This window comes from Podarcis erhardii, assembly GCF_964252035.2.
Source record: "Podarcis erhardii genome assembly, chromosome: 2".
Lineage (NCBI taxonomy): Eukaryota > Metazoa > Chordata > Lepidosauria > Squamata > Lacertidae > Podarcis > Podarcis erhardii.
This window is the reverse complement of record NC_138498.1, coordinates 113219663-113236598: the sequence shown is the minus strand read 5'-3', so window position 1 is coordinate 113236598 and position 16936 is coordinate 113219663. Positions and strand designations below refer to the sequence as shown.

Sequence of the window (16936 nt, the reverse complement as noted above, 5' to 3'; positions counted from 1 at the left end):
ATATGGCTTTTTAAATAATTTTGTATTTTCTTCTATCACTTCCTGTTGGAAGTTGGAAACCGAATATGAGAAGCCTTTTTTATTATCCTTCTTAAAAATATCCTGTAATTGTCTATGATGCAACCAGCTTCTTTTATTTCATCATAGTCTTTCAGTTTTAACTTTCCCTCTTGTTCCACCAACAGTTCTCTATATGTTGGCCACTCTCCTCCCACCCAATATTTTAAGTGATAGTGCTTCAATAGGTGATAGCCACCAAGGTGTTTTCGGTTCTAATAAATCTTTATATTTCTCCCATACTTTGAACCATGATTTTCTTATTAAATGGTTGTGGAATCCTTTATGTACTTTTGCTTTTCCATACCAGAGGTAGGCATGCCATCCACATCTATTATCATGTCCTTCCAAGTCTGTTATTTCCTTCCTGTCTAACTTGATCCAATCTCGGATCCATATTAGGGATATTAGGCAGCTTCATAATACAATTTTAAGTCTGGAAGTGAGAATCTGCCTCTTTCTTTCACATCTGTTAAAATTTTGTTTTTTATCCTTGGCTTTTTACCATTCCAGACAAATCTTGATATTTATCTCTGCCATTCTTTAAAGCATGCATTCCCTGTTATTACTGGAACAGTTTGGAAGAGAAATACAGTGGTACCTCAGGTTAAGAACTTAACTCATTCTGGAGGTCCGTTCTTAACCTGAAACTGTTCTTAACCCGAAGCAGCACTTTAGCTAATGGGGCCTCCCGCTGTCGCTGCACCGCCGCACGATTTCTGTTTTTATCCTGAAGCAAAGTTCTTAACTCGAGGTACTATTTCTGGGTTAGCGGAGTCTGTAACCTGAAGCATCTGTAACCTGAAGCATCTGTAACTCAAGGTACCACTGTAACATCCTTGGAAGTACATTCATGTTTATAGTTGCAATTCCCCCCATAAAAGGGAGGTTCAATCCTTTTCCATGTTTCCAAATTTCTTTTAATTTCCTGCCATTTTTTTTCATAATTATCTTTATAAGAAGGTGGGGGGGGGGAGGAAGTGGAGAGAGGAATCACCTGTGTCTCCCGACCAGGGCTGCACTGCCCCAGTAAATGTGCATCACTAATAATAATAACAACAATAATAATAATTTATTTATACCCCGCCCATCTGGCTGAGTTTCCCCAGCCACTCTGGGCGGCTCCCAATCAAGTGTTAAAAACAGTACAGCGTTACATATTAAAATCTTCCCTGAACAGGGCTGCTTTAAGATGTCTTCTGAATGTCAGGGAGTTGTTTATCTCTTTGACATCTGATGGGAGGATGTTCCACAGGGCGGGCGCCACTACCGAGAAGGCCCTCTGCCTGGTTCCCTGTAGCTTTGCTTGTCGCAATGAGGGAACCGCCAGAAGGCCCTTGGCGCTGGACCTCAGTGTCTGGGCTGAACGATGGGGGTGGAGACGCTCCTTCAGGTATACAGGACCGAGGCCGTTTAGGGCTTTAAAGGTCAGCACCAACACTTTGAATGGTGCTCGGAAACGTACTGGGAGCCAATGCAGATCTCTCAGAACCGGTGTTATGTGGTCCCAGCGGCCACCAGTCACCAGTCTAGCTGCCGCATCCTGGATTAGTTGCAGTTTCCGGGTCACCTTCAAAGGTAGCCCCACGTAGAGTGTGTTGCAGTAGTCCAAGCGGGAGATAACCAGAGCATGCACCACTCTGGCAAGACAGTCCGCGGGCAGGTAGGGTCTTAGCCTGCGTACCAGATGGAGCTGGTAGACAGCTGCCCTGGACACAGAGTTAACCTGTGCCTCCATGGACAGCTGTGAGTGAAAATGACTCCCAGGCTGCGCACCTGGTCCTTCAGGGGCACAGTTACCCCATTCAGGACCAGGGAATCCCCCACACCCACCCACTCCCTGTCCCCCAAAAACAGTACTTCTGTCTTGTCAGGATTCAACCTCAATCTGTTAGCCGCCATCCACCCTCCAACGGCCTCCAGGCACTCACACAGGACCTTCACCGCCTTCACTGGTTCTGATTTAAAGGAGAGGTAGAGCTGGGTGTCATCTGCATACTGATGAACACCCAGTCCAAATCCCCTGATGATCTCTCCCAGCGGCTTCATATAGATATTAAAAAGCATGGGGGAGAGGATGGAACCCTGAGGCACCCCACAAGTGAGAGCCCAGGGGTCTGAACACTCATCCCCCCCCCACTTTCTGGACACAGCCCAGGAGAAAGGAGCGGAACCACCGTATAACAGTGCCCCCAGCTCCCAGCCCCTCAAGACGGTCCAGAAGCATGTTATGGTCGATGGTGTCAAAGGCCGCTGAGAGATCCAGCAGAACTAGGAAACAGCTCTCACCTTTGTCCCTAGCCCGCCGGAGATCATCAACCAGTGCGACCAAGGCAGTTTCAGTCCCATGGTGAGGCCTGAATCCCGATTGGAAGGGATCCAAATGGTCCACATCCTCCAGGCGTGCTTGGAGTTGTTCGGCAACCACCCGCTCGATCACCTTGCCCAAGAATGGTAGATTTGAGACTGGGCGATAGTTGGCCAAATTGGCCGGGTCTAAAGATGTTTTTTTAAGAAGCGGTTTAATGACCGCCTCTTTCAGCGGGTCTGGGAAGGCTCCCTCACAGAGGGAAGCATTCACCACCCCGCAGAGCCCATCGCTTTTATCAGCCAGGATGGGCAAGGATCAAGGAGACAGGTGGTCAGTTTCACTTGTCCAAGCAGCCTATCCACATCCTCGGAGGTAACAGATTGGAATTGATCCCATGTAACAGGACCAGACAGGACTCTAGCGCTCTCCCGCCCCGGCCCTTATCCCACGGTGGAGTCTACCTCCTTCTGTATCTGAGCAACTTTATCTGCAAAAAAACTTTGCAAAAGCATTGCAGGAGATCTTGGGGTCCCTACCAGGCCCTGGTTGTACAGGTGGTTCCGATAGATTGTGAACTACCTGAAAAAGTCTCCTGCTGCTGTTTTCTGCAGATGCAATGGAGGCGGCGAAGAAGGCCCTCTTCGCCATCGCCATTGCCACTTGGTAGGCTCGACGTTGAGCTCTAGCCTGTGTCCGGTCTGATTCAGAATGAGCTTTCCGCCACCGGCGCTCTAGCCGTCTCAACAATTGTTTCATCGCCCTCAGCTCAGGGGAAAACCACGGGGCTGTCCGGGCTTCATGCAATCGGAGAGGGCGCTTCGGAGCCAGACAGTCAATAGCCCTGGTTAACTCTGCCTTCCAGTGGGCCACCAGGGAATCAGCTGAAGGGCCATCAACTTGGGATAAAACATCCCCTACCACTCTCTGGAAGCCAATTGGATCCATTAAGTGGCGGGGGCGGACCATCCGAATCGGTCCCACCTCCCTGCAGAGGGGAAGGGTCGTGGAGAAGTCCAGTTGCACCAGGAAGTGATCTGACCATGGCACTTCTTTTGTTTCACTTTTAGTTAGTGTCAGATCACCAACATCCGTTGAGGTAAACACCAAGTCTAAGGTATGTCCGCGGTTATGAGTTGGGCCAAACTTATTCAGGGACAGCCCCATGGAGGCCATGCTTTCCATGAAGTCCCGAGCGGCCCCTTGTAAGGTCGTGTCGGCATGGATGTTAAAATCCTCCAGGACAACCAAGCTAGGTGTCTCCAGGAGCATATCCGCCACGACCTGAAGCAGCTCGGGCAGGGAATCCTTGGTGCAGCGGGGAGGTCGGTACACCAGTAGGAATCCTGTACTGCCCCTATTGCCCAACTTCCAGAACATGCACTCAGAAAACTGGGTCTTCTCAATAGGACGCCTGGTGCAGACTAATGATTTCCTAAAAATCATTGCAACCCCCCCCTCCCCGCCCACATGACCTGGGTTGCTGTGAGTAAGAGAAACCTGGTGGGCAAGCAGCGGCAAGGACAGGCCCATCTGCTTCATCCAACCCGGTCTCTGTCACACATGCCAGGTCAAATCCTCCATCCACAATCAGGTCGTGGATGGAAGTGGTTTTATTCATCATTGACCTGGCATTGCACAGCAACACTTTCAGGTCATGTGGGTTTCCCTTGCTGATTCCAGTATCCTTCCGGTCAGGACCAGACCTGGAGGCAGGGATAGTCCTCAAACAACGACTAAACCTGCCTCCTTGGTAATGACATGGTCTGGTCTTAGCATAACTCCTCCTCCTGCCCGTGATCACTGAGATCGGGTGTCCCAATACATTCCCCCCTGTGGAACCTGCCCCAGCCATTCTATTGGCTGAGGCCCACTCCCAGGCAGCCCTGACCCTTCCCCTTAAAAAGCAAAATACAAACTATATAATAACTTAACAGAATAATAATAATAAAAACAAAGCAAGGAACAATAGTGCTAAAATTAAACTACTCCCCACCCTGACTAAATGCTTATCCCACCCCAAGCAAAAATAAAATAATATAATATTATAAAAAACAACAACCACCATTTAAGATGCTGCAAATTAAAAGGAATAAAGGAATGATTCCTTTATTCTCCAATGATAGACATTTACTGTTTTATTCACGTTCAGATGTTAATGGTGTTTCCTTTCACAATGATGTCTTTATTAATACAAAACTGCAAAACAACAACAGCAGCACAAAATACACAAAACAGAAGTGTTGCTGAATGTTGAATTTCCCCTTCTTTGGAAATAACTGTAGACTTTTTCATATATAGAATTCTGGAAACTCCACTGAGTATTAATGAAACAGGAACAATAAAACTGAAACCTCCTTTCCGCGAACCTCAAATTTGTAAGCGGCCTCGTCTTTGTTCCTGCCAACAATGAATAAGGTTACACCACTTCTTGTAATTCACTATTCCAAACTAAAATGAAAAGGTTTGCTTTTTTTTGCAATGAAAGGGCGATTTGCCAGTCTTTACCCTCCTTCATACTTACTTTATTGGGAAAGCCACTAGAGAGGAGGTGGGGTTGCGGCTTCAAGCCCCTCCCCACACAAGTGGGGGCTGGCGCACAGCCCCTGCGATACTAGGGGAATCCTCGGCCGCGTCATTCCCCCCCAGCCAGCCAATTGGCTGGTCCAGGGGGCGTGGCTCGCTCTATTTAGGGCCGGTGCAGCCAAGGACCACCCTCTTTGGAACGTCGCTGTCCAGCTGACCGGGTTATGCAGATCATAAGGGGAGGGGGGAAGGAAGCACAATCACCTTCCCCCAAATCGAAGGGTAGTCCGGTAAAGGATTCCGGGGTGTGTGGCCTCGTCCTAAGCCTATGGAGGTGTGGGCCAACGGCACGCCCCCAAGCGGTGACCCCGGGGGGAGCTCCTAGTTGACGTGCCTCAGCAGGACTCCCCCTACTGGTGGTTAACTCTTGCTGGTCTTCATGCAAGCGGGCTGAAGCCGGTTAGCTGATAGGACCAATGCCTAAGTCAATACCCCTCAATTCCTGTAATCAATAAAGTTGTGCCCTAATTTGACCCATTAACCTTAAACTCTGGTGTCTTGTGTCTTTATTTCCCGGGGGGGGGGGCGGGAACTCGCCACACAAGTTCCGTCTTGTATGCCATGTCCCAAATTGAATCAGTGCTTCATTTGGGTTTTTTGTTGTTGTTTTTATCGTTGAGCCCTTACCAACAACAGACTTGCACAAACTACACATCAGGGTAGCAGAGCCGTAGTGTGGTTGACATCCCATCGGCCCCCGAGAGAGCAAGAAGGGGAACAATGTGGTTCCCCAAAACAACAGGAGGCCATGATCCACATTTGCTCCAAGACAGACAACTTGCAGGGGGGCAAGGGGAGAGAGAAAGAAGAAATTGGTGGCTGCACATGGCGGCAGTGACACAGCATATCAGAATCTGTCCGTTACAAACTCCCCATAAAGTGGGGGGAGCACTTAGAGTGCTGAACCCTTTCCCCATGACACATACAACCTTCCCTGCCAAAGACACTTTTGCCAGACATTTCCTCCCAATGTAAGAAACCTACACTGGGGGGTAAACAGATGGGAGTTTTTTGGGGGGGAAGGAGGGGGAAGAAAGTCTAATGGGGTGGGTGGGAAGAGGGTCCAATGCCTTCTTTTCTTCCACCTACCCCTCCCTTGCTTTGAAGGATTTGGCCCAACCAAGTGAGTTTTGCTACTGTCAGATGGATCTTGATTGCTTCCAAGGACAACCTCATTTCATTGCCCCACACTGAGCCAGGAGCAGACCCCCTCCCCAGAGAACGCAGCATTGGTGAAAGTGAAGGTGATGCTGTGAGAGTCAGTGTCAGAAGAGAACACTGATGTGTTTTAATAGTTCACACACACATGGATCCTCTTGTACCAGAACGCCTCCAATTTACAGGTTGTATTGCTGGACTGGGGCAATGGCCCCAGGGATATTCCAGGAGCCGTGGATGGGTAATAATCACCAAGAGAAGTCCGAATGATAGCCCAGATCCCATGTCCAGCATTCAAACTGTCCATATTGCATCAGCCTGCTGTTATCTGCAGCTTGTCTCATCTTTATAAACACTGTTGGGTCATTTTTAGTAATAGTTGGTATTACTCCTTGCAGTCTATTTACCAATATCGCTGTTAAGATTTTTGCATCAATGTTTATCAAAGAAATTGGGCAATAGTTGGCACATTGCGTCAGGTCCTTGCCGGGCTTTGGAATAACAGTAATGTAAACTTGGTTGAATAATGTCAAGATGATTCCATCTTTAAATATCCCATCATATAACTGATATAATCTAGATGACAGGAGATCAATATACCGTATTTTTCGCTCCATAACATGCATCTGACCATAAGACACACCTAGTTTTTAGAGCAGGAAAATGAGAAAAAATATATTCTGAATCACACCTTGGGAGGCTTTCCTTCTCCCCACTTTTTTCTCCCCCTCCCCAAGCAGCACAGTCCCATTTTCCTTTTTTTTTTTTTTAAAAAAAAAATGATATTTATTGTAGTTTCACATAATATACAAAAAACCAAAAACAACTTTCCAGAGAAAATATAAAGAGAAAAAAAAGAAAAGACAGAAGAAAAAAGACAAAAATTAAAAAAGAAAAAAGAACATTCCTCATTTATAATCCTGATTTTCAGTAACTTTTTTTCTGCGACTTCCCCTCGCCTCCCTTTCTTGTATTCCATGTCCGAATATTAATTCAACAAGTTCTTATCCCTAATTTTTTAACCCTGATTTATTAATTATACTTAATACAATTTATTTATCAAATTTTAACTTATAAACATTGGTCATTGTGCTTAAAGACTTTTACTAAGATCGACCCAGTTTCCCTTCCACGGATTCCCCATCTTTGTATTAATAACAAAGCAAAAAAGAAGAAACATTAGAAAAAATCAAAATATATTTGTACACCCTTCGGATTCCCAAACCCCACCCTCCCTTTCCCGGTTTCAATCCATAAACCATTATCTATTAGTCCATCTGGTATCAGCCTGGATTCCTCACATCAGAGGCTCTTAATTCTCTCTCAGTTCCTATCTGCCGGTTTTTTTGATAGTCCTTTGTATTAACCACCAAATCTCGGAAGGGCTCTGTCCCAAAAATGTCCATATTCCTTCCAGCCGGGCATCCATATTTAAAGGAGGGACTCAGAACTTGTTTCTTAATCCTTTTAGGTCCAAATGTCCCAAAATCTTCAGATCTCCACAAAAGGAGGTCTTTCCATTCCTCCTTCTTCAATTCAAACCAAATTTTCATCACCCAGTCCTTTTTTTCTTTTATATCCATCTTGACAGGCCTCCGGCTCTCCTTTGCCTTCTGCAGCATTTCAGCCCCTCCTTCCTGCTGCTCCTGTTCAACCAATATCTCTTTCTCCACTTCCTCAGGTTTCTCAAGTTTCCTTTCTTGTTCAGCTGCCTGGACTGTAGACAAAACATGACTTTGCTCTACCAATTTTCTCACGAGAAAGGCAACCTCATCCAGATCAGCTAGTATTTTCCGGCCTATTTCCATTCTTGTAGTGTCCCTGAACCCCCTCTAGAGGGATTCTGGTTATTAAGTATTCCTTACGCTTCCAGCCCAACAGTCCAGTTAACTTGTTTCAATTTCTTCTTTATTTTCAACAATTTATCACTATATTGTAGCAAATGTAACCAGCAAAAACATCAGAAACAAAGTTCTCTGTTTTTCCCCACTTTGACAGCTAATTTGACAGCTGTCAAAGTCTTCTATGTCTCCTCAGCAGGCTCCTCTCACGGATCACTCCCGGGTCCCGGGGGGGGGGGACCTTTAACTCTCAAAGTTAGCTCTTATCCTCCAGCACGATTACTTATACTGTCAATCCATGTAGTTAATAGTTTAGTCCAATAAAAAGGAGATATTCTCTCGACCTTAATTATTTAGTCCTTGCTCCAGATTGTTTACAAGGCAGGGAAGACGGACTTCCTTTTTGCGTCTTCCCCGATCGTGCCAAATTCAATAAAAATTTTCCTTTTAGAAGTCCAATTTCCGTATTACTCACGGGTTGTTGCTTTTAGTCCGAATGTTCCCAGGAAAAAGTCAGCGCTCTCCGTCCATGGCATGCGGCTTCACTCAGCAGGGGAAGCAGAGGACTCTCAGCACCACGCCGCTCCCCGTCCCCCGTTCCAGAGCCTTTAAAAAGGCTCCTTCGCAGGTTGGGGGGGCGCAAATGGTGCCCGCCGAGTCACCAGGTCCACAGGCTTCCGCGCCTGTGGTTTTTTAGGGTCCCCGCGTCGCCGCCGCGGCAGGACCCGACCCCTGCTAAGCCGATTCCCTCCGGAGCTCGGAGGGAATCCGCCATTCGGCGATGGCGCTAACCCGGAAGTCCAGCACAGTCCCATTTTCCAGCCTCCTCCTCTCCATCCCTTTTGCCCAAACTCCTCAGGTGACGCCTGCAATTTCTCCCCTTCGCTGCTGCCTCTCCTTTGCCCTCTACCATGATTCTCCACTCACAGCAACCTACCTCCTCTCCCTTCACTCAGCTTCTTGGTCCCCCTCTTCTCCATCCTCTTCCTCCCCTCTCTCAGCATACAGCTTGCCTGCTGCTCCCAAACCTTCCTGGGGCTTAATGGGATGGGGGAGGCTTTCGGCAACCCGGGAGGGCGATTCGGCTCCAGGGACCACACATTCGCTCCATAAGACGCACAGACATTTCCCCTTACTTTTTAAGAAGAAAAAAGTGTGTCTTATGGAGCGAAAGATACGGTATGTTTTATACCATTCCGCTGACGATTCCTCTTCCACTTAGAAACCTGGGTCTCAATGTCTGTGCGTTGAGTCCGGCCATTGGCTCACCTAGCTCAAGTGATGCCTTGTGGAATATCTGAGGAAGCTGAATATTTGAGATTCAGGACAGGCAAAAGAGAGAACTTCACAGTCAAACAATGGAAGACGCTTTCCCAGGAGACAGCGATGGCCACCAACTTGGATGGCTTTAGAAGAGGATTAGGCAAATTCATGGAAGAGAAGGCCCATCGATGGCTAGGAGCCATGACGGCTGTGCTCTGTCTCCATGCTCGAGGCAGTAGTACGACCCATGAAACACGTTGGCGACTAATATATACACAATAATTACCAAAATGATTATGCATTCTTTATCAATCTTGTGAGAAAAAGATGCAAACTTATGCAAAGCTGCAGAGACTTGCAAACTGCCCAACCTAAGATGAGCTTATAATGCCTGATTTCAATGGATTTTTCAAGTGCTTAACTCAGTATTTTGTTTTCTCTATCTTTTTAGGTAAATTCACGAAGATACCAACAAAAGGTAAGTTCAGTGTTCACAATACCAAGAGATGCTAATGAAGTTGTAGATGACAGGGTGCCGGCGTTTGGCACCTGTTTCGCCCTGGCAGTCCAAATAATCAAGAAGCGGCTGTTCACCCCCAATGGGGCCCTTTTACTGGGGCCTGCAGGTAGCACACTCCCAAGGTAGTTGTTGCATGAGTCGTACTACTTCTATCAGCAGAACAGGTTGCAAACCACTTCAGATTGTCACACCGGTGTAACCTTGTCAAGTGTAAACGTTCTTGCGCACTGCACCCGTGCTCACTTTTTGCACCCCTCTCCAATCTAACCAAAATCTGCCCCATTTTACGTGTAATTTGACAAACCTGCATCACTTTATACCACCCAAAACCTAAGGTATAAAAAGCTCCAAGTTACTTTTGTAACGGGTTCTATGCTGCTCACCTGCGGAGAACCCAGCTGGAACGGAATAAACAGGATCACAGCTTAAAGCTGCCATGCTCTTCTGTTTCTTGGTTGTGGTAGTCCCTTGACTTTTCAGGCTGCTTAGCAACCCATGAGGGGGCCCTGATCCTCAATTGTATTTTTACAACAACACATAGGAGCCAACTTCTAGAGGCTGAGGTACCGTCACAACCCTCTATAAAATATTTGAGAGGGCCAGCCCCCACCTTGATGGACATTGCCATTGAAATAGTGTGTGTGTGTGTGTGATATCATGTGATATATATATATATTACACGCACATAGTTTTTAGAGGAGGAAAATCCGTAGGCATGCCACCCGTAGGCATTCCCTCCATAACACGCACAGACATTTCCCCTTACTTTTTAAGAGGAAAAAAGTGAGTGTTATGGTGCAAAAAATACGGTGTGTGTGTGTATATATATATATATATATATATATATATATATATATATATATAATTTTCAACAATCATTTAACATAATTTCATATCATACAATTTTTAGACTTACATCAATCACACCTGAAAATTTTCTAATCTTTTTCACTTGGTTTACATTTCTTAATTTCACTATTACTTTTAATTATCTTAACTAACAACTCTCTTCGTAACCATCCTTGCAATACTTCATATTTCCCTCCTTACAAAACGTCTTATAGTCCTACTAGCATAATTTGTTGATTACAACTGCTTTTCAAATATTTGTTTTCAAAAATTTGTTGGAAGCCTCCCAGAGTGGCTGGGGGGACCCAGCCAGATGGACGGGGTATGAATAATAAATAATTATTATTATAATTATTAAATATTTCACATATTTATTCCAGTCTTCCGAGAATCTCTGGTCACGCAGGTTTCGAATCCTTCCTGTCATCTTGCCCAATTCTGCATAGTCCATTAATTTCGTCTGCCATTCTTCTTTCGTTGGTAATTCTTCCTGTTTCCATTTCTGGGCCAACAATACTCATATCATGTGACTGATTATGTGAAGTGGGGCTTACTGGGCCCCCAATATTTTATTCAGGTTGGCACCCCTGCAACAACATACACAGTGGGGTTTGTGGGTGGGGAAGCTCCTTTAACTCAGCAATATGGTTGTTCTCCTGAAATAGAGAGAGCTCACAGCCGCTCTGCGATCAGCCTCCTCCCCATATGGGAATGAACAAAGGGGTGGAGTGCCCCATCTTCCCCTGCAGATGTTTGTAGTTGCTGAGGAGTCAAAGTCCAGTCCTCCTTTCCCCCCTCGCTTATCAGAAGGCACAGCTGAACCTGATCTTGCTCCCAATCACCAAACTCAGCACCTGGGATGAGCTTTCTAGCCCGAGCCCAGCCATTTCACTTCAGAAGCAAGCCCCAGTTGAGGTCAGGCTACTCTTCTTGCCTTTGCACGTAGCATTTCAAAGGGCTACAGATTAGTTGGTGCAGAGCAGCCCTGGGTGACTTTCCAGGGGCTTCTTTTGGGAAAAAGCTAAGCTGCCAGAAAAGAAAACAGGAACAAGAAGAGTTCAGGTAGGTGGGGCAGATATTCAGGTAGGTGGGGCAGATATATCCCTATTTTTGTTTCCTTCTTAACCAATGTTTAAGCTGCACTGTTGCCCCCGACATATGGCATCTCTCATGAATGTCAAAGGTATGCTGGTTTGGTGGGTTTTTGGGGTGTGTTTTTTGGGGGAGATTTCCTTTTTCATTCTACTTCTGATACAATTTATTATTATTTTATTTTATTTATTTTGAAACATACAAATGCATACATAATTAACTAATACATCCATTGATAGCTTCTGAAAAAATTCAAATATCAAAAAATTAAAAACTATACATCTCAGCGCATTTATACTTCTGATACAATTATTTACTGGGACGGATTCCCTCCACCCTGATCCTCACGGCTGATTTTTGCCTGGGCAATCTTCCAATAGGAATCAGTGGGGACCACAATAAATCTGGTGGATCTTTTGAGCAACACATTCCCAAATTACAATAATTTTAATTAGGCATTACTCCCTGAAGTTTTTTGTTTTTCTTCAACTCTTCCAATCCTAGGGGTAATATAAACCTACCTACTGTTACCTTCTCTTAAGTTAGCTGAACTAGAGGAGGGGGCAGGTGGAAGGGGAATAGTTTCCTTATATTTTATTTTACATCCATGCTTTATTAGGTGCCTTAAACCGCTGGTGTAAATAGTTATACATTTCTGCTCTTCAAAGTTTTGTCATAGCCCCATTGTAACTGCTTCATCCATTGTTTTGTACTTGTGTTTTATATATGAAGTGCTGTTTGCTCTGCATCATGTTTTCACTGTTTCAAATGAATGCTTGCGATTTTTCTCCATTTGTCTAGTTGGGGGTAAATTTTAAGTTGACTTTCATTTTGATATGTTTGTGGCTCTTTGCTTGCTCTCCCTATGCTCACTGAACCAACCGAATATGGACTGAACTCGGAAGCTATTTTCAATACTTATCTCTAATTTTCTCACTAGGAATTAACTCTTCCCACTTTGTTTACCATCTTGCCTGATGAAGAGTTTCCAAAACTTGCAGCCTGATAAAAGCACCCCTCCTATTAGGGCCTTTGAGATTTTTCTTAGGCCTAACATGGCTTATATTTTAATGTTGTCTAGGGTTCCCTAAAAGGGATGCAGGTGGCGCTGTGGTCTAAACCACAGAGCCTAGGACTTGCTGATCAGAAGCTCGGCGGTTCGAATCCCTATGACGGGGTGAGCTCCCGTTGCTCGGTCCCTGCTCCTGCCAACCTAGCAGTTCGAAAGCACGTCAAAGTGCAAGTAGATAAATAGGTACCGCTCCGGCGGGAAGGTAAACGGCGTTTCCATGCGCTGCTCTGGTTCGCCAGAAGCGGCTTAGTAATGCTGGCCACATGTCCCGGAAGCTGTATGCCGGCTCCCTTGGCCAATAAAGCTAGATGAGTGCCGCAACCCCAGAGTCGGTCACGACTGGACCTAATGGTCAGGGGTCCCTTTACCTTTACCTTAGGGTTCCGTATGCTGCTATTATTATTGTTATCATTTTGCTATCACATTTGGAATTTCAGAGAACAGTCCATTTCAACTTGCAGCACTAACCCATTTTTAGTATTAAATTAAGTAAATTTCTGCCTACACAATAAAGGTTTATCTACACATTTGTTTCAATGGGAGGGAACTGCCCGTCCAGTGTTGCGAAATGAGAAAAGGGAAACTAAAGCCTTCGTTACCATTTCAGGGAGACACAATGGCAGAAGGCAACCCAGTCCAGAACCTCTGTGAGGAAACGACATGTCCCATCTGCCTTGAGTATTTCAAAGACCCAGTGATCGTAGACTGCGGCCACAATTTCTGCCAAGCATGCATCACCCGAGCCTGGGGGGAACCAGACAGAGATGCTTCTTGCCCTCAGTGCAGCGAACCTTGTCAGCAAAGGAATGTCAGGCCCAACCGGCAACTGGCAAGCATTGTGGAAATAGCCAAGAAATTCAGCCTTCAGATGGCCAGAGGGGCAGAAGCACTGGGAAAGGTTTGCGAGAGACACCAGGAGCCCCTGAAGCTCTTCTGCGAAGACGACCAAGCCCCCATCTGTGTGGTGTGCGACAAATCCAAGGAGCACAGGGACCACAAGGTGATCCCAAAGGAGGAGGCCTTTGAAGCGTATCAGGTAGGAGATGGAAGGTGGGAGGGTATGAGGAACGGGGGACCCATCCATCTGCTTCCCTTAAGTGTCTTGACCCTCGTTGAGCATCCCTGTGTGCCCCTTGGGACCCTCCTCAGCCAAACCCCCACTCCCTAGTCCATATCCGTCACCAGCTGCTTGGCACCCTCTGTGAATGGTTTTGCCAGAGGGAAATGGGTCCTTGTCCCCTGAGGGCTGTGTGCTTTCCTAGGCAAGGTGCCCCATGCTAGGGGTGGTTGGGAGGGCTCTTTGTAGCACTCTAGTTTCTGCACACCCCTTCACAATCCTCCATCCAGGCAGGCAATGGATGTTATTATCAAGAGTTCAAGGACGCATTCTAGCCAGGCAAAATAATTCAGAAGCATAGCATGAACAGTGGGGAGGGTGGCCTGGGGCCTAGAGTCCTGAATATCAGACAGAGAGGTCTTGAGCTACTGGGCCTGAGGTTCCCCACCAATGTCTCCAGCTCTCTTCTGTCTTTGTGTACTTGAACCTTGAACTGACATTGCATATACTTTTTTTTAAAAAAGATCTCTGTGTCCCAACAATGAACTCAAATGCCTCCTTCTTTTCAGGGTAAAATCCAGGGTCATTTGGAATTCCTGAACAAACAGAAAAAGGAAATTCTGGCTTCTAAACTGAGTGGGGAGGCGGAAAGCCAGAAGCTGCTGGTAGGTATTCAACCGTAGAGGTCCTTGCCTCTCCTGTATGTTTATACTTCCAGGATGAGGCCTTAGTTCTGAGTGCTGGGATGTGAATAGATGCTATTTATCCAGAGCTTTTTTTCTAGAAAAAAGAGGTGCCAGAACTCACCACAAACGCCTCCCTTGTTCTCCTGTAATGGCAATGGTGCCCACCTGAGAGGGGCCGGAACTGAGTTCTGGTGAGTTCCGGATTTTAAAAAGCCCTGGATATATTTATTAGATATTACCCTTCCTTCCTCACATTTGTGGTTTCAGTAGAGTGCATCATTTTGCAGCTTAGAAGGGAAGCTTAGATAGGCTCCTTTTACTTTAAGTAATCCAGAATGCTTTAAGACAGGCTGGATTTTCTTGCTGTTTCCCCGCTTTTAAAACCTTAAAATAACAACGTCTCATAAAAAGTACAAATAACATTTACACACTCAGAGTACTTGCTGAAGAGTAACACATACAGCAGGTTTGTCAGGCAGCCTTAAAATGGTATTTCAGTTACAAAGATGTACTTAAGCCTAGCTTAAAAATGGAGCCTGAGCATGGAGCTCAGACTTAGCAGATACTCTCATACTCATACTCTGTTGCCGGCATGGTGATGAAGAGCAGAAAGCAAAAGTGTACCCAGGCAGGCAGTGGGAGTGTCTCTCAGAGTCTTCTCTAGCAAACTTACAGGAAAACTCTAAGCTTCATCTCCTATCATGTACCTAGCTAGCAAAACATGAATTGGCCTGTGCCTCATTTACACAGTGTCCTGGGTTTAGTCCCACATTTGAATGCCTGATCTACCTGACCCACAACAATTTTTTCTGCCCATCCAATTTGCTTGGGCAGCGAGAAGAGAAAAAAATAGAAATAGGAAAAGCATAGCCCAGCAGGGAGGGGAAAGGTAAAGGACCCCTGGATGGTTAAGTCCAGTCAAAGGCGCCTATGGGGTTGTGGCGCTCATCTTGCTTTCAGGCCAAGGGAGCCGGCGTTTGTCCACAGACAGCTTTCCAGGTCATGTGGCTAGCAGGACTAAACCACTTCTGGCTCAACCAAACACTGTGAAGGAAACTAGAGTGCATGGAAATGCCATTTACCTTCCTGCCAAAGCGGTACCTATGTATCTACTTGCACTGGCGTGCTTTCGAACTCCTAGGTTGGCAGGAGCTGGGACAGAGCAACAGGAGCTCACCCCATTGCAGGGATTCGAACTGCCGACCTTCTGATCAGCAAGCCCAAGAGGCTCAGGGGTATAGACCACAACACCACTCATGTCCCTATAGCCCAGCACCCTGATGGTGATATAAATGCTGCTTCTCGGATGATCACTGGATGCGTGTAGAAAAGGCAAAAACCTTAGCTGATTGACAGGAATCATATTTGACCACACGCACTGCTGGCAAGCAAACTTTGGAAGCTAAGCCAAGGAGGAATGCTGTCCCTGAACGGAAAAAAATAGGCCAGCTCTCCCGTTAATCCTTTAAAAAGAACTGAACGCAGCAAAGCCACCCCTCCTTCTTCTTCCCACTTTAGCCAGGCTCCACCATCAGAAAGAAAGAAGTCGCATCTAACATTATTATGGGTGTGCAACGGAGCCATGCAGTCTGCCTTGATTCCCCTAAGGTAGTCTGCCTGCTCTCTTCAGTTGTGGAAGAAGCGCTGTCCCGTTGCCAGTGCTGAAGTGAACTGCCGCCCCAGTCAGTTTGCGTATGTGAAATCAGGAAAGCACCTAAATATATTTGACTGGCTCATTACAGAAGCGGACGGAATCGGAGAGGCAGAAAATCATGGCCGATTTCAAGCAATTGCACCAGTTTCTGGAAGAACAAGAGCGCCTCCTGCTGGCTCAATTGAAGGAACTGGACGATGAGGTTAAATCCTGTGGGGACCAACATATTGCAAAACTCTCTGAGGAAATGTCTTCTATTGACGACCTTATTAAGGAGCTGGAGGAGAAGCAGAAACAGCCAGCGACTGAATTCTTGCAGGTAAGAGTACGACAAAATAGTCCAGGTTGTCCTGCAGGGAAGGGTTCTACTCCCAACCACTCTGTCTGTTGGTTTATAGAAGTATTCATAGTAGGGATGTGCACTGGCCACACATTTTGTTCAAAACTCTGATTTGGAGCTTCATCAATCTGCATGATTCAGGTTTGATAGGACCCCACAAAGCCAGTCTTCCTCCTCCTCCTTCTCGTCACTTCCTCCCGGCCCTACTATTAGGCAGAGTGAGGTGGCCAAGGCAGGATGAAGATGCCAGGGAATAGAGAGCAGCAGAAGCAGCTAATAGATCAGTAATAGGTGAGCAGCAGGAAAATACTAAGGACCGAGCCAAGCAAAGAGGCCGTGTCCTGCTAAGCCAGCCTGCCAGCCACCCTCAGCTGTGACTGAACTTCTGTACCATTGTGAGTGTTGAAGTAAACATCAGCTGCCCTGCCAGTCAGCTTGCGCATATGGAATCAA

The 16936-nt window shown here is 46.3% G+C and overlaps 3 protein-coding genes across 4 annotated transcripts in view; 2 read left to right on the top strand and 1 right to left on the bottom strand.

Moving 5' to 3' along the window:
• LOC309336856 (zinc finger protein RFP-like) overlaps positions 1 to 16936 on the bottom strand; it is a 210231-nt gene that overhangs the window by 18078 nt on the left and 175217 nt on the right. The window lies entirely within an intron of this gene.
• Positions 1 to 16936, top strand: part of LOC309336976 (zinc finger protein RFP-like) — a 194479-nt gene that overhangs the window by 154507 nt on the left and 23036 nt on the right. The gene's annotated exons all lie outside the window — the stretch shown is intronic.
• On the top strand, positions 11513 to 16705 carry LOC309336313 (zinc finger protein RFP-like; the record flags this gene model as incomplete). Its single annotated transcript, XM_081851935.1, has 5 exons — positions 11513 to 11644; positions 13354 to 13782; positions 14373 to 14468; positions 16232 to 16462; positions 16697 to 16705. Exons 2-5 carry the CDS (start codon positions 13363 to 13365, stop codon positions 16703 to 16705), a joined length of 756 nt encoding a protein of 251 aa, XP_081708061.1. The 5' UTR covers positions 11513 to 11644; positions 13354 to 13362.